At 37.0% G+C, this 24,870-nt stretch overlaps 1 protein-coding gene and 1 non-coding gene across 4 annotated transcripts in view; both read left to right on the plus strand.

The window, feature by feature from the left end:
* The first annotated feature begins 383 nt into the window (after positions 1–383).
* KPNA4 (karyopherin subunit alpha 4) overlaps positions 384–24,870 on the plus strand; it is a 28,156-nt gene continuing 3,669 nt past the window's right edge. Inside the window, exons 1-16 of one of the 3 annotated variants that reach the window (XM_026057707.1) lie at positions 384–445; positions 9,083–9,127; positions 9,790–9,879; positions 9,968–9,997; positions 10,079–10,131; positions 12,042–12,137; positions 12,257–12,342; positions 15,616–15,702; positions 17,087–17,256; positions 17,357–17,401; positions 18,787–18,918; positions 19,161–19,289; positions 20,808–20,912; positions 21,980–22,051; positions 22,827–22,989; positions 24,007–24,101. In XM_026057707.1, the coding sequence (XP_025913492.1) occupies positions 9,086–9,127; positions 9,790–9,879; positions 9,968–9,997; positions 10,079–10,131; positions 12,042–12,137; positions 12,257–12,342; positions 15,616–15,702; positions 17,087–17,256; positions 17,357–17,401; positions 18,787–18,918; positions 19,161–19,289; positions 20,808–20,912; positions 21,980–22,051; positions 22,827–22,989; positions 24,007–24,101 (1,395 nt within the window). In that variant the 5' untranslated portion in view covers positions 384–445; positions 9,083–9,085. Of the gene's footprint in view, positions 446–6,324; positions 6,352–9,082; positions 9,128–9,789; positions 9,880–9,967; positions 9,998–10,078; positions 10,132–12,041; positions 12,138–12,256; positions 12,343–15,615; positions 15,703–17,086; positions 17,257–17,356; positions 17,402–18,786; positions 18,919–19,160; positions 19,290–20,807; positions 20,913–21,979; positions 22,052–22,826; positions 22,990–24,006; positions 24,102–24,870 lie in introns of those variants that run through there. The other 2 variants (XM_026057706.1, XM_026057708.1) reach the window with 2 other exon arrangements.
* LOC112962003 lies at positions 19,530–19,856 on the plus strand. Its single transcript, XR_003252192.1, has one exon.

A 24,870-nucleotide genomic window follows, 5' to 3' on the forward strand; every position in this document is an offset into this window, starting at 1 on the left:
CTGGGTGTAGTTAAAACCGCCCTTCGTTAAGGCGCTCCCGCGCCGCTGCGCTCTTCGCAGCAATAAAAGTAGTATTTTCGCGTAGCTCTTCCTTAATTTCCTCCTAAACGCCTAACAACTACTCCTTTTTTTTTCTTTTTTTTTTTTTCCGCGCTGAGCAGCCCCGAAAAACCTGAGTCAGGGATTAGGGCCCAGTCGTGCGCTCTGCTGTCTGTCTCTTAAGCTATCCAAGTATTAATCTTTAATGCTAACTGTAGGCAGTAACTATTCGTTTAAACGCCCCTTCTGGAAAACGGGGCGAATGTTAGCGTTTTATCGCTCGGTGGGTTGAGCGTGGAAGCAGTTGTGGCTTGTGCTGTTCAGCCTCTAAACTTTCCGGAGGCCGGATTGCCGTGTATGCTATTTGCTTCAGCTGTAAAGCTGCTTCGTCAACGCAGCAGAAGAGGTAATTAATTTAGGGTTTCCCTAGTAAATATTCTAATGCTAAAATTATGTATCGAGCCTCACCCATAGACGCTTGCCAGCAGTGCTGACTGAGGAACCTGTGCGTGGTCATATTCACAGCATGGAGTTCCCTCCGATGAAGAGATGAGCTTCGGATATTTCTCACTTCCATTTTGCATTGGCCTGAATATGTGTCCCTGCGAATAGCGTGGTATAATATTCTAGTCTTCATATGAAGTGGCAACACAAATAATTTTAGAGTATCTTTTTTCAAAAGTAAAGGATGCATTTATTTTGCTGTCATTCATGGAAAATATCAGCCATGTTTCTTCCTGGGCAGTTGGCTAATGTAGAAGTCAATAACAGCTTTTTTTTTTTCCTTGAAACAATAGAGACAAAAAAAAATGAACATCTAAGGCAAGTTCTTATTAAGAAACAATTGTATTGGTTTAACAGTTTATTCTTCAATTATGTACAATGTTTGGCAGTGCCAAATGCCAAAATAGTTGGAAATGGCAATAATTAATGCAGTGATTGCTCTGTTTAGTAATAGTGTTGTTACCTTTGTTAGCAAGGACTTGCCTTAGATGTTGATTTCTTTTTGTACAAGTTGTTTAGTTATCTTTGAACAGATAACTGTACAGGAAGAGACTGTTTAGGAAAGTGTGCAGTAAAGTATATGCTGACATGCTAAAAAATGAACATTACAGAAAAGAATAGATTGGAGTGTGTCTGCATTATTTCTCTTCTGGTGCCTACATACTCAGTTTTAAGGTAAGTCAGCTAAAGTAGGGAAGGCTTAACATGAACATATGCACAAATAAAAAGAACCCTGTGTGTGTGCATCAGGAAGCAGGTAATCTCTCAAGTATTTTTTGAATTTGCTGATGCATTTAAGTGGCCTTCTACAGTGAAAAAACACTGTTGGGCAATGTTAAATTTTAGATACTGACATCTATCCAACAAATCTTGGAACATATGCTTGGTACCTAAAATAACTACCATGGACAGTTATTTTTCATACAATAGGTCAGGCTTATGGCTATCATTCTTGTTTAACTGCTTACACACCACGTTTTTCGTTAGCGCATGAGATGTTGGCAATGCCCGCTTGTAGTCGGGTATCCTATGGCAGCAACAGTTACTAATGAGTGTTCAGTTAGTTCATCATACAAGTGTATTTTTCTGTTGCCTTTTGGCAGAAAGGTGTCTATTTATTTCACATGGGAAGCCAACATTTGATCTTTATCTCTTTCCCTTGTCCCGCCTCCTTCACTCCTCCCCAGTTTTACATCTGCTGAAGTTACATCTTTAGCCATTAGTTTTTTTATTCAAAACCAGTGATCCTTTTTCTTTCCTGTGACAATTGGTCTCCATAGACTGTCATAAAAATCATAAATCACTCTAGTATTAGTTTTGGTGAATGCCAAATTAATAAATACTTCTAGAGATTGTGAAGGTTTATCATATTGCAGATTATAAACTTTTTAAAAAATGGTTCATGTTCTTACATGTTGCTCAAGTCCATTCATTGACAGTTAAATTAATAACAGCTGCTCTCACATTGTACTTAGCCTACTAGGAGGTGATAAGACCTGGAAGTTATTTATATATTTTTCAGAAGACAGGAAGAAAATTTTCAGCTTCTAGCTTTTGAAATTCTAAGTATATGCTTAGCCCTTTGTGTATGTAAATATGAATTAAAGTTTGACTTTCATTTTTCAGTTTATATTAATGTGCTTCTAAAAATACAAAGCCTGGTCTTAAAACAAACAAACCCATGCTAATTTACAAAATACATGCTTAATAAAACTTCTTCATACACTTAAGTATTGGGTAAACATGCATGCAAGAACATGTTATACTGTAAACAATTGCTGCTGTATGTTTTAAGATGACATTGACTAGGTTAGGAATAGAGGAGTTTATTGTGACCAGAAATACAAAATGATTCCTTGTCCTTTTTGGTTATTTATAGTATTGATCACATAAATATCCTGATCACAAACTTTTTTAACAGCTGAAGAGTTCGTGGCATGAGAGAGCTAATCTATAGCCAATACTAAGGCAGTATCTATATGTAGTGTGTAAGGCTTCTAGTGTAGTACATGCAGTATGCTGTTAGGCTTTTAAGACTAAGGAATTGTTAAAATCAGAGCTGGGGGGGGGGGGGGGGGGGGGGGAATTAGAATTGTTGTAACCCAGAAAGGAGAGAGCCTTAAAGAACTGCCCAAACTGTCACACTCACTATTTCTTTTTATACTTCCAAAACCAAAATTATACTTCAACAATGCTTATCTGTAATCTTATACAAAACTATATAAGTGCTTGTCTAATAGGAGAGCTAGGTAAGATAACTTCTTTTCATCCTGCCTTTTCAATCAGAAACAGGTTCTCCTGTTTGCACCTTGATTCTCCTGGTTCTCCTTGAACTGGAAGGAGTGTCCAGCAGATACTTCTGTATTTGAGAGAGACATGATATAAAACAATGATAATGTTGTAAGGCAGGGAACTTCAAAACAAAAGTTGGAGCAGCTGTGAATCTAGATGTTTTAAGATCAGCACAGCTCAAAAACTGCGTCAAGTTTTTAAAGAGTTGCCGATGAAGTTCACTGGACTTGTAATACTAACAAAATATTTGGGAGCACCAAGAAAGCTTCAGAGGATTGAAAGAAAGTTAATTTCATGACTTACTGGCTATCCCAGGTAGTTAGAAGCTTTTCAACCCTCTCACTGTCCCACACAAAATAAGTTTGGAATTCAAATAGGAAGGAACTGAAGGAGGGTAGTAACTTCACTCACTGTGAGCTGGTTAAAAATAGATTCCATTAAACTGACTTGTAGTTCTGTGTTGAAGCTCATGCATTTAGTGGTTTAAAAAAATCATGTTGATATCTTTGTTTGTGTAAGACACTATCTGGAGTGCACAACTTCTCCAGGAAGAAACTAGAATGACAGCGTGTGGAATGTCATATTGATTTTTGTAACTGAGAGTCCCCATTGTGATTCTAAAGGAGGAATAGTTGCTGAGATGTGTTTTCTAGTGGTATCTTATAAAGATTGTGTTGGCTTTAAAACTATGTAGCATTTTCATCAGTAATCTTGAGGATAAACTTTATTGTTCTAGTTTGCAAATGAACCAGAACCAGTATAGAGAGGACTAACGGATAAAGGAGGGCCTGAATCACCTGATTAAACTGAATGTGAAGAGAATGAATTTTTATCAAATCCAAATGTGAACTTGCACGTGTTTCTGAGGAGGTCTCCTCTTGTTTTATAGTTCAGTGGCCTGTTATTCCTGTGAAGCACAAGAAAACTTGTTAGTCGTTGCATTGTGTGTTCTGGGTTATAGACTAGTTTTCTCAAACTGTGGTCTGCAGACTGAGTGCTTTGTGAGCAGATAGTAATGGGTAAGCAATTGGTGCACAGGGCCATAGTCAGTGGTGTTTTCAATAAAAAATTGAAGGTGCCATACAGCCCCCAGAAGGTTTTGGAGGTAACTAGTGGTCAGTTTTTTCCCTACACTACTACTAGTTTGTATTTTGAATCACAGATCAGACTAGCTATACTAGTGCACAGTAGCAGTTGCCAAGGAAGGAGAAGATGGGTCAAGCAGCTCTGATTTAGAGCAACTGCTGTTGCCTTTTGCAGCAGAAACAGCATGCTTTTGCAAACCATTCACTAAAATGGGAGGCATAAGTGAAGTTCTAACTCTTGTACACTGGCAGGCCTTGATATTGTAGATGCAGAAACAGAACTCTGAGTGAAATAAGTTAAAATAGCGCAAAAAAAAACCACACAAAGGAATAAAGACCTGTTATGTATGTGATGGGGCTGAGCTCTTGGGAAGCAATGATTCAAGAAGAGAACTTGAAGAGAGATTGTGATGCATCAGCTGAGCATGAGCTCCAGGTGTATGTTAGCATATTTAGAAAGGACTAATAGCTCTGAGAAGTTCCTGAGTGTGGAGTATAGAGTATTTCCTCTGTGTTTGGTGGTGGTGTGAAACGTACTAGAGTATATCTGGATCCTGCTGCCATTAGCTATTGAAACATTGTAATAATAAACTGGAGGGATAAGGAATTGTTAATGGCCTCCTTTATGATAAAACTTGAGCTATATTTACTTGGGGGGGGGGGAGAAAAAAGAAAGGGAGGATGGAAGGCTGGCAATTGTAGGCTGAGAGAACTAAGTTTGGTGATAATTTGATTTTCAGTGTAGCAAATGAAGAGCAAGATCCAATGACTGAAAGAGCCAGATGAAGTCATGCTAAAGTGATACATGTTTTTAAATTGGAGCATTTATCAGGGACTGTTCTGAACTCTGTTTCTAGGAACTTTTAAATTGGGATTGGTTTCTTACAGTTGTATTAGTGCAGGCTGAGAACCAATTCAGGGAAGTCTGACAATCAAGCTGGATCTTTTGCAAAACAGAAGGTAACACTGGAGAATCTAGCTTTATGATGCCATCTGCCAAGAAACCATTATATCTAGATTTCTGCCCTTTGGGTGGTTTAAAAAAAAAAAAAAAAAACACCCCCACAAGTTAGCTCTTAGGTCTGTTGCTTTCACGTTAGTTTCTTGAAAGCTGTCTGTTCCCTTTCCAGGCTGGGGTAATAATGCTGTGAAACTTCTTGTCAAAGCTGATTTCAGTTCTTCCTGTTTTGTTCATGTCCTATCTTTAGGAGGAAGGGTAGTGATAGAGTTAACCAGTAATAACCAGCTTGTCAACCAAGTACTGTTCATACAGAAATTATTTTAAAGGAGCCCTGTTTTGGTAAATTGTTCTTGCCAGTGACTTCAGTGGTTGCTCGTCTTTCTTGTGGTGGCTGTTGTGAGTCTAAGATATTCAGGTCTTCAGAGGCAGGCAGGAATCAAAACCAAGGGACTGTCAGTTTTTCTGTTGGAATGAGAAGCACGTTCTTCCTCCAGACAGAGTTGATGTAGTTTCAGGATTTTTTTTAAAGCCTGATTGACTGTATATATACTTTTTTCTTCAAATAATGAAACTTTCAAAAGACACATCTGAGCATTTTTTTTCAGCATTTTTTTTCCTACTTTCCTCTCCCCATCTCTTTCACACCCATGCATGCACACATGTGCTTGTCCTTCTGAAGGTATGTTACCACTTGAGTCAGAATACATTCCCTTTTGGACTCACTAGTAACTGTATAATCTTTTAATATTTGTTATGGTTTAATGTTGATTTGCAGTTGGTGCCCCAACAGTGCAGTCTTCTGCTCCTTGAAACTATATATTGTGTCTTGCTCTTGGTTAGCTACAGCTTTGCTGTAGACAGTGGTGTCATTATTGAAGTCTGGGAAGAAAAGCGTTTCTTGCAGTGCAGCTTTTCTTTAGGTGTGCTTCTTTCATTAGTTTGCAGTAAGTGTTGAGGATTGGAAAGGGGTTAATTAACAATCCTGTGAGATGATAGGGGGCTTTGTATCCTGGAATCTTTTAATGAAAGATTTTCCTCATCTTAATTTCTACTTGCATGCATCAGGTTAATAGACTTGGGAGAAACTACAGTGAGCACCATATTGCAGGCTGAGAGCAAGAGCTTCTAGCAGATCTGTCAGTTGTGAAGTTGCACAATCTTTCTGAAGTGCCTGTATGGTAGGTGGTATCCAGTAATGTGCTTGATATTAGCTTCTCTGGGAAGGCACCAGCCCTTCAAGCACTACTGAGCGCTTCTCGCCTTCGGCCCCGTTCTTCAGTTAACCATTCATCACTCAGGTGGAGTACATGTCTTTGCTGAAGAATCCTGGGCTTCGGTTTTCTGGACTCTATACAGTGCTGACTTCTGCAGCTGGTAGCATCCTGCAGTGCGTGCTACTGCTGGCAAAGGACTTAGCTCCCCAGCACTGAAATGATGCACACATTTGAAAGCTGAAGCATGAACTGCCAGGTGACAGTGCTAATATTCTGTATTGGTGTGTTTAACAAATACGTATGTAGGAAGATAGTTCCTAGAGAGATTTTTCTGCTTCCAACTTTTCTTTTTCTCCATTCTGTGTCAGCAAAGACACTTGAGTTGGTGCTATTACAAAACATTAAAACTTATGAATAAGCTTATGTATTTATAAAAGCTTATGTATTTATAAAACAGGTATTGTATTAATTTGGATAAAGTCTGTTGGGTGAGAACAATATTAATAAATGTTTAAGTATATTTTTTGCTATGTAGAGATTACATTTTCTTGAGATTTTTCACTATTATTTGAAGAGTTCTGAGAAATATTTAAAAAGCTTATCCAGCTATGGAGAGCAAGTCCATAATATTGAAGTAAAAAAAAACAAAAAACCCTTCTCTGCATACTAGCAGTGTTAAATGTTACTGTTAACTTCATGTGGTGGATATGACTTTTTAGATGAAAACTGAATTTAAGCTGCACTGGATTCTTATTCTAGTGCTTTTGATCTGTTATTAATTTTAACTTTGACCTATGTTTGAATTAACATGCTTTAAAGACACATTTACTGGATACTTGCTTTGGTGCTTTTCAGTGTGGGACAGTTTGTACTTGCGTGTTGTGACTCTTATCTAGTTGTTGCGGGTGCTTCATCCGCATTGGGTATGCTCATGTGCTTTGTCTTCTATATAGCGGGAAGCTATCACTGTGTGGGTGTGTTTTGTTTTGTTTTTTCTTCCTCTGTTTTTCTCATAGGGAACTGCATTTTGGTCCTTGAGCAATGAAAGATTCTACCTCCAAGGCAGTGGGGAGCCATCCTTTCTCTTCTACTCACCTCTGTTCCTGCCCCTTTCTTTTTCTTGTAATGTATTCCTTTGAGAAAGAAAACTGCCTTACTCAGAGCTGAAAAATATTGATTCTAATGAAATGCACATTCATTTTGATAAATAAATAAAATCTGCTCTGGGAAGTCAAGCTTTTAATCCTTATCTTCAGAACTGCTTCTTGCTGCTGTTCAGAAACTCTTAGCTCTTTCTTTTTCTTGTATTCTATTTTAATGGGATCCCTTATGCTCTGAAATTTTAAACTTTCTTTGGGCATTGAATATTTTCTTAAAAACAACTGCATTTATTGCAACTTGACTTTACTATTCTGACTCACTGTAGAGTTTGAAGCATAGAAGAAAATTAGAGACTGACTTTTATTTTTTATTTTTTTCCTATTTACTTTGCACTGTGGTAACACAAGCAGTAGTAAACCAATTTCTGTACATTTATGATTGCATTTTTCTTTGAACAATCTAAACTGGAGTCTGTACAAAGTGTTTCATGTGATTGTCATTTATAAATAATATTTTTGTAATTCAGCTTTGCTTATTAGGTTTCTTCATTTGAACTTGTGTATAAAGTCATTATGCAAGGTACAAAGCCACTACTGTTTCACACAGTAACAGAAGAATGTGCACATCAGAAACGTGTGAAACTTGTTACATTTACTGTGATTATTCGGCAGAAAAAAAATCACATCACTTATGTGTGGAAAAGTACAATCACTGGTGCAATGTTTGCATGAGAAGCCAGGCCTAATCCAAGTCGGCATCATTTAAGAATAGATCGTTGTGTTGTCTAGGTATATTTATTTTGAAGAATTGCATTGTTCTTTTTTAGTTTAGCAGTTGCATTTTTTTATATTGAGGGTTGCCTGTACAATCTCAACTTCTGCCTCTGTTTTTCAGTGTAGCTGTGCGATGTCTTCCTCGCTGACTGTTAGTGATGTTAGTAGTGGACTGTGCTCCTTGCATGTTTGTCTGGTCAGCGAGTCTGGTGCAGCCGCAGCGGCCAAGTGTCTCTGCCTGTGCAGTCACCTGATCCTCGGGCTGCCCCGAGGTGCGAGCTCTTAATCTTGAGCGGATGTGAGGCAGTTGAGCCGGGCTTTACTGCTTCCTAGTTTACCAGTATGCCTTTGTCTGAAAGGTGGTCAGCACTTTTTATTCTGGCTTTCTTAAATCAAGTGGCAGTTTTGGCTGTGTCTGGCTTTTAGCCTTAGGCTCTGTATCTCTTGTCCAGGCCTGGTTCTGGAGGGGATCATCGGTGCTGGATTTGGAAGCAGTGGTGGTAGCTCCTCTAACTTGACTGGTAATAGTATCTGCAGGTATTAGGTGGTTTTGAGGAATCCTGGTCTTGCAGATCTGGGTACATTTTACTAGGTGAATACTCAGTTTTGTGTGTTTTACTAATAATATATTTCTGTCAAAATACTGTAACTTGAAAGGAGATGTTAAAAAACTTGAATCAAGAAAGGGCTATAAATAATGGACAAACTGTGAAATTGGAAGCACCTGAGAAATTACTGTTTTCTGTTTGCTGTGGTATTTCTAATGTGGTTTTGGTACTACTACGCTTCATATACAGCTCTTTCATCATGACCCTTTGTTAAAAGACACTTTTCTTCCCTGATTCAGTTTACTGTCTTATTTTTCATTTTCAATACAAAGGCCTAAGGGATTGTGTTTAACTATCAAATAATACAGTCAAACGTAATTTAACATCTCCATTTAATATCTCCATTTTCTATTGAATTTCTACTTTTATAATGAAAATTAAATCCTGTGTGTATAAGCACTGTTTAAAGTGCATGAGCTAAAAAAAAAGTTGTGCAAAAACTATTTTTTAGTTACTTGATCTAGATTCAGAATATAATGTACTCTTTGGTCTTGATTCCTTTCAGACTATGAGAAGACAAAGAAATGAAGTTGTTGTGGAGTTGAGAAAGGTGAGACAAACTGGTATTTATTCTTATCAAATGGGATTTGGCTGTTTTGGTATTTCAGTAAAAGCTTGTATTTAAAGCTTAAAAATGCTGTTGTGTGTTCTTCCGCAGGCCACTGAGAACACCACTGATAAACACTTTGCTTTTTACAAATTCTGTGAAGGTGCTTTTGGTTTAGACTAAAGTTACCATACCTGCTACTAGAAACTTCATATTTCATATAATTTATTTTTCCTGAAAATTACAGTTTTATTTGTAATTCACTAAGGGGAATAGCTTTTGCTTTTACAGATAGGTTCTTAAGGTAAGCCTTTTAAAGGTTAAAACTTTTTTCCTTTGAAAATGAGGAATTCCTGCTAATCTAGAGACAGAAAGATACTCCCTTGCCCAAAGCAGTAGTCCAAAACACAGATGCAAGTAAAGCAGTGCAGAGGATATGTGTGAAGATAAAACTGCTTACAACTGTCAGAACTCTAGCTCTTGTGAAGTGATTTTGCAGAAGTGCTTCCCTCTACAGTCCTTTCTAACTTCCTGAATGCTGGAACTTTAAAAGTATCAATGAAAGCATGCTTATGATACTGGTTTAAAAAAGAAGTTTCTCTTCTTCCTTCCCTCCTCTGCCCCATTCAAGGTTTTAAAGATATTAAATCATTTTTCTCTTTAAGAACAAAAGAGATGAGCATCTTCTAAAGAGGAGAAATGTACCCCATGAAGACATCTGTGAAGATTCTGATATAGATGGTGACTTTAGAGTGGTAAGAACTAACTCTAAAAATGTTTTCTTTTTTACTTACTCAGAAGACGCTTCTAACTTCTAACTTTTTTTTTGTATCTGTTTTCTAGCAAAATACTTCTTTGGAGGCAATAGTACAGGTAAAAATTCTTAATTGTGTTTGAACATCTTTATAACCTGGTGACAAGTATGTGAAAAGTCTAAATTCTCTTCTGTTTTAGAATGCTTCAAGTGACAACCAGGGTATACAGTTAAGTGCTGTGCAGGCTGCGAGGTAAGATGGTTTTCTCAAATATATATATTTTCTTACAGTTTATCTAGCTAAACTAGAAATAGGATGTAATTTACTGATTTAAAGGAAGAAAGCTTCAAAAAATCCTTGATAAAGAGGGCTTTAAAAGAAAAAGATCAAAATATCTGGGTATTCAAAGTGGTCAGAATTTCGTTAGGTACACAAATACTAGGGTTTACTCTAATGCAATAATAACTTGATGCTTCTCACAAGTGGAGTACAACATATAATTAGCAGGATTATAAACAGTATTTAGTCTAAAATACAGAAACAAGTGACTATAAAAATCTTTCTTATATTTTTTTTGTCATCGATTAAGCCTCTAAGACCTGTCCTTGTTTTAAGAGGAATTATGCATAGTTGTTATATGTATAGTTATATATGCATTTATATTATGAGAAGTATTCCAAAAATACTGTTAAGAACTTGTCTTTGTGTTTGCATAAATTTCCTGTTTAGCTGCTGTTTCCCGAGCTGCTGCTTTTTTTTGTTTTAGCAGAGCGCTACAACTTTGTATCTGGAGGGAGAGAAGTCAGGCAAATAGGAAGTTGCTTGGACTTTTGGGAGTTACTGTACTAGAATCTGATAAGTGTTAGAGCAGTTTCCATGCTGTTTCATCAGGGGACTTGCCTTCTTTAAAAAAAATGCATCAACTCAGGACAGTATCACTTACAAAACCCTATTTATTATAGCTGATGAAAACTAGATTGAAGTGCACTGAATTAAGCCTGATGGAAATATCCACATGGGTTTCTTACTAGTTTAAATACTCTTTTTTTTTCAATTGAAAACTAAATTTAAAATTAAACCAGTGCAATTTATGTTGTTCGCAAGGCCTAAAAGTAGAAACTTGAAGTATTTTTTTTAGAGAGGAAGATGCTTGCATTTCAGTCTTAATTACTCTGTCTCCGTTTGGTCTGAAGCTGGAATGAGAAGGAAGAATCTTGCCCAAATTGAACCCCAAAACGTACATTGAAAATTGATAGAAGTACTTAACCCAAGACAAAAAAAGAACAACTTTTGTTCTTTTTGTAAGCTCATAGATGTAAGTTATCATCACTTCTAGAAGGAATCTCCTTTGCTCAGCTGGAAGTTGAAAACGCACATTTTGCAATTGTTACGAGAGGCTTTGTAGTCATTTCTTCATATCCCAGTTTATTCACAAATATAGATAATCTCTCTTCCCACTACCTGTAAAAGTTTTCGGAAGCAGCCCCCTCTTCCTTTAGCTTCACCTTTCTGCAGGGAAGGAATTTAAGGGATCAGAAATTATGACAAACCTGTAAACTTCTGTTCTTCGCAGTAGTACTCTGTGAATCCCTGGCCTCTCACGTTTTATCCTTAGTAGGAAAGAAACAAGCTTCTGGCAGTCTTGCCAAGGTAGCCAGGATCTGCTTATCTGCCTTGTCGGGCGGGGGAGGAAGATGCTGCAGGAGGGTGTAACTGAATAACTTTGGTAATCTTTATTTTACTGACTGGTGATACTCTTCAAAAATAGTCAGAGAATACATGGCAACTGCAATAGACAAACTTCAGGTTTTCAGTAGTTCAGTGGTTTCTATCATAGGACTTTAGTTATTTTTCACTGAAGTTGAGAAAATAAAGCCTACTTGGTCTTTGAAAGTATGAGATTAGACACTGTGAAACTTCTCTGCCAGAGGGTAGTGCAGCACTAGAACATCTTTTTCAAAGAACTCACAGAATCTCCATGCTTCTTGGAGGTTTTTAGAACTTAGCTAATGAAGCAATGACTGACCTGATCTAGTGTTAGCAATAGTCCCACTTCAAGCAGGAGGTTGGACTAGACGACCTCCAGAGAGCCTTTCCAGTCATAACTTCTCATACTGTGATTCCCCTGATAAGCCTTGTATTTTCTTTCTGTTCCTAAACAGAAAGCTGCTTTCCAGTGATCGCAATCCACCAATTGATGATTTAATAAAATCAGGAATATTACCTATTTTAGTGCACTGTCTTGAAAGAGATGACAAGTGAGTACTCTTACAATTAAAACCATTTAATTATTGCAAGATTTTTCAGTATTCAGTTAACATGCCTATAGATTCTGAATGAAAACTCATTTTACAATAATTTTTTTCTTGTTTTATAGTCCTTCTTTACAATTTGAAGCTGCGTGGGCTTTGACAAACATTGCATCTGGAACCTCTGAACAAACACAGGCCGTAGTTCAATCTAGTAAGTCAAACAGTGTTTGATCATTGATAAAGCGTGCGCTGTAACTTCCACAAAAATAAGAAGATCTGAATGATACTGTAAAGAGCATCCACACTCCTGTTCTCTCTATCTCAAGCATGTTCACCAATCCATATGATAGGGTTGGTCCTTTCATGCGATAGCCAGGATGCCTGAAATTGAATTGTCAATCACAGGCACGTCGCTGAAGGACCTGCCCATGAAGTCTCCTGCCAGAAGTTCTACCTCTTCTCTGGCAAGCAGCATCAGTTGAAGCACACACCTGCTTTTGTTCTTCATTTTCTCAGATTTTAAATTCAGTTGGGTTTCCTGATGGTGAGTAATCTCTTCTGGGAACTCACTATTTTAGCAGAGATGATATCTGCTCGTTTCCAGTTTTCAAACTTTTTTTAAATCTCCCATGGAGGGATTTCCTGTCTAACTGTGAAGAGGGAGGAAAAGGTGTGGACCAAGTTCAGAGGGTGCCTCTCATCAAACCTGCTTCCAAAATCATGTTGAAGATAAAATGCTGTCCTTCATATTTTGAGGAATCTGAAGCTTGGGAAGGAATTGTTGTACTTGGAATCTGAACTGCCAAGCAAAACAAACAATTTTCTGCACTTTAAACATGTCCTAGGCTGAAGTAGTACTTCTGTTGGTAAAGCAGAGCTAAATAGAAGTGTCAGCAGGTTTTTTGAACCTGCTGAATAAAACAGCTGAGCTTCTTGTGACCCATAATAGAATCAAGCAAGCATCAAAACAAAATTTTCCCTAAAAATCAAGGGAAAAAACCACAAAACTTCCATTAAGTGAGATATCAGTAGCTTTAAGAGTTGGAGTCAGTGTTGTATTAGCTGACACTGCTGGTTCCGTTGGACATGCTGTGCTTCCAACAGTGAAAAGGCACAGAATTATTCTTCATGTTTTTTGTAGGTTCCCTCACCCACTATCATGTATTGGATTTTTTTTAACTACTTGGAACTGGTGTAATACTGCTTCTGAAATGTACTGTGTAATTTAAGCAATGAAATTGTATCAGTTTTTCATCTCTTCCATGATTAACTGTTTCACTTTAATAGAAGTAGATTGTTTCTTGTTCATTGTTAGTGCCTAGTGGTTACAGGCTTCTCACAATCCGTAGATTATTGGATATGATTTTAAAAGTAATATCTCTCTTTCATGCTAAAGTTTATTTCTGTTAAACGATTGAGGGAGTTAAAAATCTTTTTAATTGGACAAATACATTAATTCTAATAGCAGTTTTCAAAGAATTTAAGGCAGGTAACTTCAGTCTAAGGAACTTTTTAATTGAATGCATGCTCTGAAATTGCATTGGTTACAAGATTAATTACCCTTTGCTTTTAACAAACTGTCAGTGTTGACCCCATTAACTTTGATAAAGATTGTATCTGACCCTTAAAATAGGTGGTCTTTGCTAATAGTTGTAACTTTTCATGTTCCCATCTTACTTCTGTTCCTTTCCTGATTGCATCTTGAGTTTTCTTTTGAAAATCTAGTTAATATATAAGCTCTGTTACACATCTCTTGATTTAGAACATTTTTTTTTTCCTAACTGTTTAAACCTAACTTATTGATGGATTGAAGCTGAGCGCCGATTATAGCGTTTATTTATTTCAGTGATGATTTCTGACTTAGCCGGGCCTGCATGTATGTTCTGTATTAGCCAATTTAATAGTTGTAACCTATGAAAGTGTGGTTTGTTTCTTGCAATGATTTCTTTAAATGAAAGGAGATGGTCTGTCATCTTCCTGAAAGTATTAATTAATATAGTTGCTGGGGATGTGTTTCCCTCCTTGCACACAGGCATTGTAAGTACCTTTATTTAGGAGAAAGTAAGGAATCTATTGTGATTGTTATCTCTAACAAAAAATGTTTCATATTGAGAGAGAATCTATAGAACACTAGCATTTAGTGAAATACCATGTGGTCTGAAGTATGAGAGTGTTTCTTTCAGATTATACTGTCAGTCGTGTAAGCCTCTTAGTTCTGGGGGCAACAATGAGTATCCAAATGAGTTTTCCAAATGTAGTGCATGCAGAATGTTTTTTAAATGTTGACTCAGTATAGCTGTGGCTGTTTGGGAGCACTCTCCTGTCTGACCCCAGCATGGGACAGAACGGTAGCTGCCTTGTTCTTGATAACAACTGTGTGGTTTTGCGTGTTATTTTTTGGATCCCTTTCTTACTGCTCATCAGTTGACCCTTTTTGGTCACGTATTGGCATTTGAAATTATCTCCCCTGTGGTGATCAGTTAGGTTGTTCCGTTATCTGGGACAACAGCTCTCAAGTTGGGAATCAAAAATTACTGATCTAAAAGGATACCTCACGTTGAGTGTATCTACATTAGCTTTTGGGAGACTGAGCAGAATGGATTCGTAGTAACAGCTGCTGCTGCTGTACAGATACTTTCATAAGGGTTGTCTTCAAAGGATACTAATATAGATGAGTCTGGAAACATCAGAGCAAGTGCGCAGTGGCCTGGTGCTCAGTGAGCGCTTTGCATCAGCGGCAGGGATTCTTCCAGTGCGGTTTACTTGCCTTGTTACTTGTGTGCACTGGAGCTCACCACGCCTGTGCTCAGCCTTGTTCCCACCTGGTAGAACCACGGCTGAAGTTACTTGCTGAAGTGTTGCCTGGAGCTTCCCACTTGCAATGTATTTGGAAGGTCCTCAAGTAGTTAGCTTTCTGCATGTTAGGACCAGCAACTGGCGCACGCTTCACTGCTAGTAAAGATGTGATGGGGGGCAGAGGGTACTTGAATCATAACATTGCAGCAAATCAAACCCCTGTCCTTCCCTCTTACTACTATCAGTAATGTAGATGTACCTGAGCTTAGCTAACTTGACTGGGTGAAGCTGGTCTTAAACAGTTACTACTTGTCAGTTAGTTCTGACAAATAAGTTAGCACTGAATTTCTAAATTCACTCCAATTAGTATAATTAAAAATGGAGTTTTTATAAGCTTCAGTAAACTTTTATTAAGACTAAGCTGATTAAATGTCGAGAGCTGCTTCCTTAGTGTTCTGAAGCACAGGCTCTTATTTGAAACTAATAAAAGAATAACTGTTGCAATGTGTCTTCTTTCAATATCATCTAGGAAGCTAGTAGTAAAGCTTTGACCAGTACTCAACTAGAAGAAAAACTTCTCATGCAGTATTGAATTTTTTTATTGAAGAGTTAATTATGTCAGTTATATCTCTCAAAAGACAAATTCTTTCTTAACAGTGGCATGGTTTCTTTTGTTTGTGTTTTTCAGATGCTGTGCCACTTTTTCTGAGACTGCTGCATTCGCCTCATCAAAATGTTTGTGAGCAAGCTGTGTGGGCTTTAGGCAATATCATAGGTTTGTGTTACTTACTCCTGCTGTTAAAAACCTTTAAGTTCCTTTTGAAATTGAATGAATAAAATAGCTAGGATTTTGTTTGTTAGAATGTGGAGATATGCTCAGCTATGAAATGCAGCTCTTAGACTGGCTTTGATACATGAAGCTATTATGTCAAGAATTACACCCTGTTGTTAACTTCTTCCTGTTTTGTCTACAAATACAGTGTGCGCACACAAACATGTGCCTTTACATCTTCCATTCCAGGTACAGGAAGAAGAAATGCTGGCAAACAAACATGCAGATTGCTAAAATAAAAACTTTGTCTTCCATTGAGTTCTGACATTTTGCCTGAGCTCACATACATAGTGTGTGTTGAATTCTAGTTAGGTTGGGATCATTCAATCTTTCATTTGATTGTCCTCTTTTTGTGTGAGCTTTAGCTGCTGCAGTGTATATGATTGTAGTCCTGATTATAGTGATGGAAAGCTAATATCAGCTATAAGATGCTGAGATTTCTACAATCTAAAGAAAAACTAGGCATTTCTAAAATATTAGAAAGTAAACAAAGTTCAGTATTGTAGCTGCCTGGAATGACTATTAGTGAGGTGTGTGTAGCACAAGTTGGATGGTGTGTCTGAGGCAACTGTAGTGTTACCTAGATAGTGACAGAAACAGTGTTTATTCTTCAAATACGAAGATTGCAGTGTCCATTTTCAGGCAGTTCTGAACTGTTCTTGGGATGTTTTAGTACTAATTAATCTTTTTGTAGGGATCTCTAGGAATGCATTGGGCAATCAACTATTCTTGGTTGCACTATCTTCCACCCCTTTCCTTAGCCCTGCCACCACCCTGCCCTGTAGGTCTGCTGTAACTCGTGGAACGCTTTTCTGTTAGCAGTTTACCTGTTTTTAATGAGTGGTTCAAAATGAAGTAATTGGGCAGCTACAGGTCCTTTTTAAGCTTTAAATAAGTGTGCCTTTATGATAGATGTGTGTCTGTGTGTATCTGTATGCATCTCCCAGGCCCATGGTCTTTGACTTCAGGTCTGTATGCATTTTAACTTAAACAACTTTAAGTGTACAGAAGTTAGGCTGACTCCCTTGTAAGTGCTGAATATTGGATACATTATTTACTAAGTAGCTGTTGTTAATCACTTTTTTAATTCTTTTGTTGGATGTATGCTGAACCAGGAAATGGTACAGATTTGAGCCCATACAACAGGGTCTAAGACTCATGCACAAATTATGTCAAAACATTGGTAGAAAGCTTCAGGTTATCTTTAGGAACTTGCAGCCTAATGTTAATTTAAGAGGATAGTTTTGTGGTACTGTTTTTGTGAATGGCATGGGATGTTTTTTGTCTTCATACTTTTTTTTGTGTATGATTTTGGTGTTTTAAACAGGTGATGGACCCCAGTGTAGAGATTATGTTATTAGTCTTGGAGTAGTGAAACCACTGCTGTCCTTCATCAGCCCATCTATTCCCATAACTTTCTTAAGAAATGTTACTTGGGTCATGGTCAACTTGTGTCGTCACAAAGATCCTCCTCCACCGATGGAAACCATTCAGGAGGTGACTGAATTACTTACTGCTCAGTGTAATTAAACGAAGTTGAATATCTGAATGCCTTAAACATAGCTGTTTAATGCTAAATGTTTCTTCTCCTACTTAGATCCTTCCAGCCCTCTGCGTTTTAATTCACCACACAGATGTAAATGTAAGTAGCACCACTTCCAGCAAGTTATTTTGTGCTCATGTGTAGCTTTTTAGGTAAAGTATATGACTTGTCATAATTAACTAAAAAAAAAGTCTTCTCTTGGATCATTGCAAGCTTATTTTGATATCTTGATGTATATTTTTAAGCAGCAGTTATGATTTTGCCTTATTTCCCTGTGTGTTTTTGCGAGTACTCAATTGGATGTACTTTCCCTACACTTAAGAGAATCAGCTTATTTTCTTCATGCAGTCATTTCATCCTCATAGGAAGTAAAAATGCAGTTTTATCTATTTCTGCAGACATTAATAGATAACCATAGGATTTTATACAGCTAGCACTAAAAAGTTTGAGGTTGTAATGAAAACCAGTGTCCAGTAATCCAGGGAGAAATATGAGTAGCTGGTGATAATGTAAAAATGCTAGCAAGTATTATATAAAACTTCTGAGGTGATAAATATGAACTTTGGCTTGTTTTCACAGTGAAGGAAACAACGGAGACTTTACTGAAATCATTAAATAGGCCAGCTTTTTGCCTAAACAAAAGGCAGAATTATTCATGATTGTGTATCTGCCTTTTAGCAAAGTTGTAGTTTAGATGTCTAATAACAAGTGCTTTAACAAAATATATTTAAGCTAATATACATATTGAATTGTATTTTAATCATTCCTTTAGGTGAAAATGAAGCTTATTTGGAATTTCTTGAAATGTCTGTATTTACAGATCAGTTAGTCAAGAGTCGTCAGCTGAAATTATGCTCCATTTCTCAACTGTTTAATTTCTTTGTAAGCTGTCACTTGAAATGTTCTGATTTTCTGCTTTTTTAATTGGCTTCTCTGTGCATGAATATTCGTGCGCGCACATGCCCCCAGGATCCAGGAAAATCAGTCTAAAGTGTTGCAGCAGGAGGTTTTAAGTCTTTCTTAGCTTTCCTGGTGGAATTCTAGGAATAATAACTTGAGACTGTGAAGTGTAGACCTCTGGTTTGAGAGTATGTCAGATGCCAGCGGTCCTGTATTTCCTAAGACTTTATCTTCCTTCTTGGGATCAATCTTTCATATCTCACATTGTCCCTCCAGTACTTCATGAAAAGGGCGGATATTCTTGAATTCCTCTGATTATTATATTCTTCAGAATTTTAGTTGTAGTTCTGGGCTGTTTAGCTGGTTTGTTCTCTGTGTGTTCTTGGGAGCGGGAACAGGTTAAATAGTAGATATGTCAGACTTTTATACAGTGGAATGTACAAAACTTGTAGAACTAAATGGGTTATGGATGTGAATCTGCTGTATTGCATCAAAACCCTGACTTCACAATATGAACTGTATGCACTTTTAATTTTTGTAAGATTTATAACACTTCTGTGCTAATTAAAAATAACTTTTTTTAGATATTGGTAGATACAGTTTGGGCGCTTTCATATCTAACGGATGCTGGCAATGAACAGATCCAGATGGTGATAGACTCTGGAATAGTCCCCCATTTGGTTCCTCTTCTCAGTCATCAAGAAGTTAAAGTGCAAGTACGTTTGGATAATTATAAGAAAGAGTTGTTTAAAATGTAATACTAGAGAAAGTAGTTTAAGTTTTAAAGCATTTAAAAATGCTGCGTGGTACAACCTTTGCATAAAATGTTTTACTTTAACTGTTCTTGTTCTGAAGGTACAGAATGTACCTTTGATTAGAAAAAAATCTTTGTCCTTTCTGTTTAAAAGAATTTATCTTTTTTGTTTGAAAGAACTTCAAAGAAAGTGTTCTGTTTCAGACTGCTGCACTGAGAGCTGTAGGAAACATTGTCACTGGTACCGATGAACAGACACAGGTAGTTTTGAATTGTGAAGCTCTTTCACATTTTCCAGCACTTCTGACGCATCCCAAAGAAAAAATTAATAAGGTATGTAACTGTAGAGATTGTGCCTGATTGAAAATTATTTGATATTTGGCTTGGCCACTTTGAATTCCGCAAATAGTGTAGTGTGCTAGAGCTTTGAGTGACTGACTACTTTTAAGATACTGCAAGAGCACATGGGGTGCTGAATCCCCCCTTCCCCCCTGCCCACCTTTAAGTTAACATACTTAAGTTAACAAGTTAGTTCTTGATATGTAAAATAAATGTAACTTAAACTGACTCTCTTGGAAGTGATGAAATAGAGATAATTGGATGTCTCTCTGAATGGAGTGTGTATGGTAAATATAATTTGAATTGAATCAGACTTTTTGGGGGGAGGGGGAAGCGCGTGCGTGTGTGTGTATGTGGGGTATATAAAAGGCTGTAAACTGGGGGCACTGATAATGAAGTGCTGATTCCGGAGTGCATCTGAGGCATGTTGTTAAATTCTGGGGTGTTGCTTTTCAACATTGCCGATGATTAGAGCCCAAAACAAGCTCACCAGACAAGCCTAGGCATCTTAAAAATCTCTAACAGGTTCATTAATGAAAATGATCCTGTGATCTGATCCAAGAGACTCAGCTGAATGTTCACATACACAAATACAGGAATTTCTGGATCTTGTGTTAGAGAGAAGTATTTATCCAAAAAGTTGTCGTGCAGAATAAGGAGAAATTTATCAACTAAAAGATTAAAAACAAGGAGATACTTATTCTTCATATACTTAATTTTATGTCTGTCTTCATTATTTCTTGTGACTAGAAGTATAGATCAATTACAAAAAAAAAAAATCCAAATACAGCATTTGGCTTGGTTCAAAATGTCAGCTGTCAAGGCCTACGAGGGCCCACTGGGGAAAAGATCTCTTCTTGCGTACGCTTTCCTAGGCATCTGCCAGTGGTTATTGCTGGAAAGAGGGTGTCCTGGGCATGTGATCTTCTGGATAGAATGATCATAAAGGATCATATTACTTTACTGTGTTCTTGAAGAGCATGCATTTAAATTGATTAGTATGCATTGCATTTTCTTGATGACTTGAAACTAACAAAAAAGAAACACATTTGGAACAGGAGAAAAACATTATCTTTTACCCCTCTGGAGTCCGAAATGCATGATGCTGTAATGCATTTTGGAGTTCATCTGGCAGTCAGCTGAAAATGCTGTAACATTCATTCTCAGTAGCAGAATCAATTCTGAGTGCTTGTTTGTAACCTTGTGACTTTGTCTCTAAATTTTCCATTTAATCTATGTATTTGGAGTATTTGGTTGTAGTTTCTTTACAATGAAAGACTAGAGTCCTGTGGAATCTCCCAAGATGTAGTTGTCAACTTTACCTGTACTTTTAGTCTACTTATTAGGAATTCAGCCACATACAAAATAGATCAAGTCTTTAATTATATTTAAGACTGGCTGTTGTATCAACTGTAAAAATGTGAATGTATAAAAACTAGCTGGACTGGGAATAGAATATGGTATAGAAGACTATGTGAGTTAATAACTTCAGTAAATCCTCTTATTTTGCAGGAAGCAGTGTGGTTCCTATCTAACATCACTGCAGGAAATCAGCAGCAAGTTCAGGCAGTAATAGATGCAAACCTTGTTCCAATGATAATACATCTTCTAGATAAGGTAAGATAACAATGATTTAACTGTTTATTTTCTTAAGTAGGGAAAGTAGCATTGAACTTCTTGCTTTACCTCTTATATCGTATTGTAAAATCTGGGTTGGGAGGATGCCGGAGGATTACTTTTTTTACTAAATAGTAGAGCAAAGTAGTTGCCAGCAAACAGTTCTGATTGGTTTTCTCTTGCTTTGTCTGTCTCTCACTGCTTGTTCAGTACCAGGGGTTGAATGCCAGTGGGTCATCCGTCTGGAGTTCAAATACATGTATTCAATTTCAGTTGTTGAGTTTTAGTATCTTTTAAAACATAATTTTCCAGACTGCATTGTGTTACCAGGAACTCTGTTGTGAGGATAAAGTTTAGTTAAGTGTGTTTATAAATGGGGAGAAGTATACAACACTTCTGTCTTTCAAATATTTCCTGCTTTTTACTTTATTCATGACTTGCCTTTCTTTTTCTGAAGTGTGGAAGGAAGCCAGAAATACCAACCTTATGATGATTTCAGCCAAGGCAAAAATGCATGGTCCCATGTCAGTTGTAGGGATTGGGGTTGTGACTGAAGAAGTACTTGCGTCTTTTCCCCAGTAACATATAGCTGTTCATAAATAGTTCTGTTACTACCAGTTATTGATCATCTTGAGAATAGAGTTGAAGACTTTTTAAATTAGTAAATAGACTTGAGCGGGCTAACTTCAGAGCCAGACTTCATTACAGTATACACAGTGTTTATCAAAATTACCACTCTCTACATTATCTCTCACTAATGTATGACAGCTGTTGATAAGGAATGTGAGAGGAGAGTACTGCAGCTGTTCTTCTTTACTTTGGTACAAACATTCTCTTGCTCTAGAAGAGCGTTAAAAACATGGTTGCAGAGGAGGGATGAACACTGCTGTGGACTTGAACATCTACAGGCTTTGTCACTTACCCTTCCTCCTTAACTGAAACTGATATGGTGACACCATGTGGAAATGACTGTAACAAATGTAAACTTTTACCAGAATTACATTAAACAGGATGAATTTATCAAATAAGAACTGGAATGATTATTTCTAATTACTGTTGTATTTTAGGGTGACTTTGGTACTCAGAAGGAAGCTGCTTGGGCAATAAGCAACTTAACAATCAGCGGAAGAAAAGACCAAGTGAGTCAAACTTTTAGAAAGGGTCCTTTACCTTTCTTGGGTGCATTTGATAGCATTTCAGTTGCTTAGTTTGAACTTTTTCTGTGACAGGATTATGAAAGTGTCGATTCCTCTCCTGTTCAGTAATTTGTTTCCCTTTTCCCCAAAGGGATTTAAGAGTTAACTTCAGTTTCCATTTTTGGAATGACCTGGGATTAGGATTATTAATGAGAATTTGGATCGGAGCTCTTGTTGGTGTGTCCTAGTAGCTATGAATAGCAACATTCAGGTTCTGATAAGGTTCCTGGCCAGTCAGCATCTGTAGTGCCTCTTTTCTTGAGTAAGAGTGTGATAATTAAAAGCATGGAAGCTACAGACGGACCGCATTACTTCCCACTTTCTGATGTCAGTGCGTGTCAGTGAGTTAAATGAAAACAGGACATAATGTTAATGTTTGGCAGAAGCCATTAAATATGAATATTCTAGTTTCTTGTTAGCCCAGATTTACTGTATCAGGAGGGAGGTTGTCATTCTTCAAAGATCAGGTTGAAACTCCTTTTCTAATAATGAAAAGGTTACAGTATTTACTGCTTGTCTAAGTGATTTAGACTTGAAATATGTTTATAACCTAATTCATAAGCGATACCTTTTTATGCTCTAAAATGAGTATTTTTGAAAATGATGATTGCTGGAGTCTTATACTGTTGGGTAACTGAATATTTTCACTTCTAGTTTGTGTGCATTTGTGATGCACTACTTCTCTCATGATTCTGAATCAATTCTGCTTTTTTCCTAGGTGGCATACTTAATTCAACAAAATGTAATTCCTCCCTTTTGCAATTTGCTAACAGTAAAAGATGCACAAGTTGTGCAAGTTGTTCTGGATGGACTAAGTAATATATTAAAAATGGCTGAAGATGAAGCAGAAACCATAGCCAATCTTATAGAAGAGTGTGGAGGTATGATGCTTAATGTTTGGATACTGTTTTTTATGAATGATGGCTTTGCTTCTCACTGCACATGCACGCTGTGGGCTTGGCTTTATTTTGGCACAAATGTTTTGAGCAAGCATTTTAAATAAAATATAATCACTTTTTCTTGCCTATTAGATAAATATATATTTTTTTCCCCAATTAAGTTCATGATCAAGTAAAATGTGTAGAAATTGGATTGTATATTATGAAGCCTATCAGGTGCCAATTTTCTAAGTTTGGTGTACTACTTCACAAATACATATCTGTTAATATAGGGATGACACACTTAGTTGTCCAGTTGTATGTAGAAATTTTTAAAAATTCAGAAGTTGTAGAAATACAGTAACTGTAGTAATTCATTAATAGCTTTCAGGCTTTCTAGACTGGCTGCTATTTAATAGCTGGCTGAAACTCTTCAGGGGAAAAGAACAGTGATAAACTCAGGCACTGGTAAAAGCTTTGTTTTGGGAACATGAAGAGAATGGTCAGAACTTCCTAATATATTTATATGCATGCTTTGCTCATGTCTGCTAGTGATTTTTATTGTCTTGGAGATACTGGTATGTACTTAAGCTACAGGTCAGTAACTGATCACGTGCATGCCACAGACAGCATGTGAGTGGATTTTGAATGTCACAGGACAGGGACTGCCACATCAGCTGCTGGAACATCAGTGAAACTCTTGACTCTTACTGCATTTCCACAGTTAGCTTAACCACTCATGGTGGGGAGAGAGGGAAATACTATCAGTGCCAGAAGATTTTTGACCTTTTATATAAATTGTTGTAGTATGTATGCCCCAGTCTTTAATATATTTCCTTGAATTTCTGAGAAGTTTTTATGCTTAAGCAGCTCAAATGAGGTTAACAGCCCTTATTCATACTTGTTTTTATTCCTAGATTTGTTGTTAATTATTTTGTATGATGAGGCCTTGGGGAGGTGGAGGTTATTTTGACTGAACTTAAAATTTTAACTCAGTTATCTTCTGTGTGTTTCCTCTAGGCCTGGAGAAAATTGAACAGCTACAAAATCATGAAAACGAAGACATCTACAAACTGGCTTATGAGATCATTGATCAGTTCTTCTCTTCAGATGATGTAAGTGCATGATAGCTCTGAAATTTGCCTTTGAAATTGTTTACTTATAAAAATGGTCGAAGATAGACACTTCAACTATAATGCATGCTCTGACACTTCTTTGGTTTTTCAGGATTTTTTTATTGCACCCAAATTACTGAAACACACTTAGTTGTGCTGTGCATAATTTATATGTAAAACTGCAGTCTTATTTCAAGGGGTGTGAATATAATTGAGAGAGATGTTTCACTGAAACTGTAACTAGCTTCCTTTAATAAAGTTCCATTAGACTAGTACTGATAGATTATAAAACTAATTATAAATGTAAATAAATATTAAACAAAATGGGTTATTGAACTCATGGAACTTCTAACTTGATGCCACAGCCTTTTTGAATAGTTAATTACAGGCAATAATGAGAGGCTTTTAGGTTTTGAAACACTATCATTTTAAAGAAATACAGCCCTTTCTAATCTGCATTCCTCTATACTTCAATGCATTACCTTTACATACTGAATTTACTTGTTCAGATAAGCCATGGTGTATACAGTTGCAGAAGAGCAGATGTGTATGTTTTTGAAGAATGTATTTTGTACGACCTGAAATTAACAATGTCCTGGTAATAACTTCATGTATTCTAGGATTACTTACTTTACTGACAGCCTAGTATTTTCCAACCTATGCTCTTGCTTGGCTTTCCTTGTTTCCCTTGTCACTGTTGCTGCTTGAGTTGTAGTTAAAGACTGAATACCTGATACCTTCACTTAGTTTTCTTTGCCTGAAGTCTTTT

This window comes from Apteryx rowi, unplaced genomic scaffold (assembly GCF_003343035.1).
Source record: "Apteryx rowi isolate R43461 unplaced genomic scaffold, aptRow1 scaffold_140, whole genome shotgun sequence".
Lineage (NCBI taxonomy): Eukaryota > Metazoa > Chordata > Aves > Apterygiformes > Apterygidae > Apteryx > Apteryx rowi.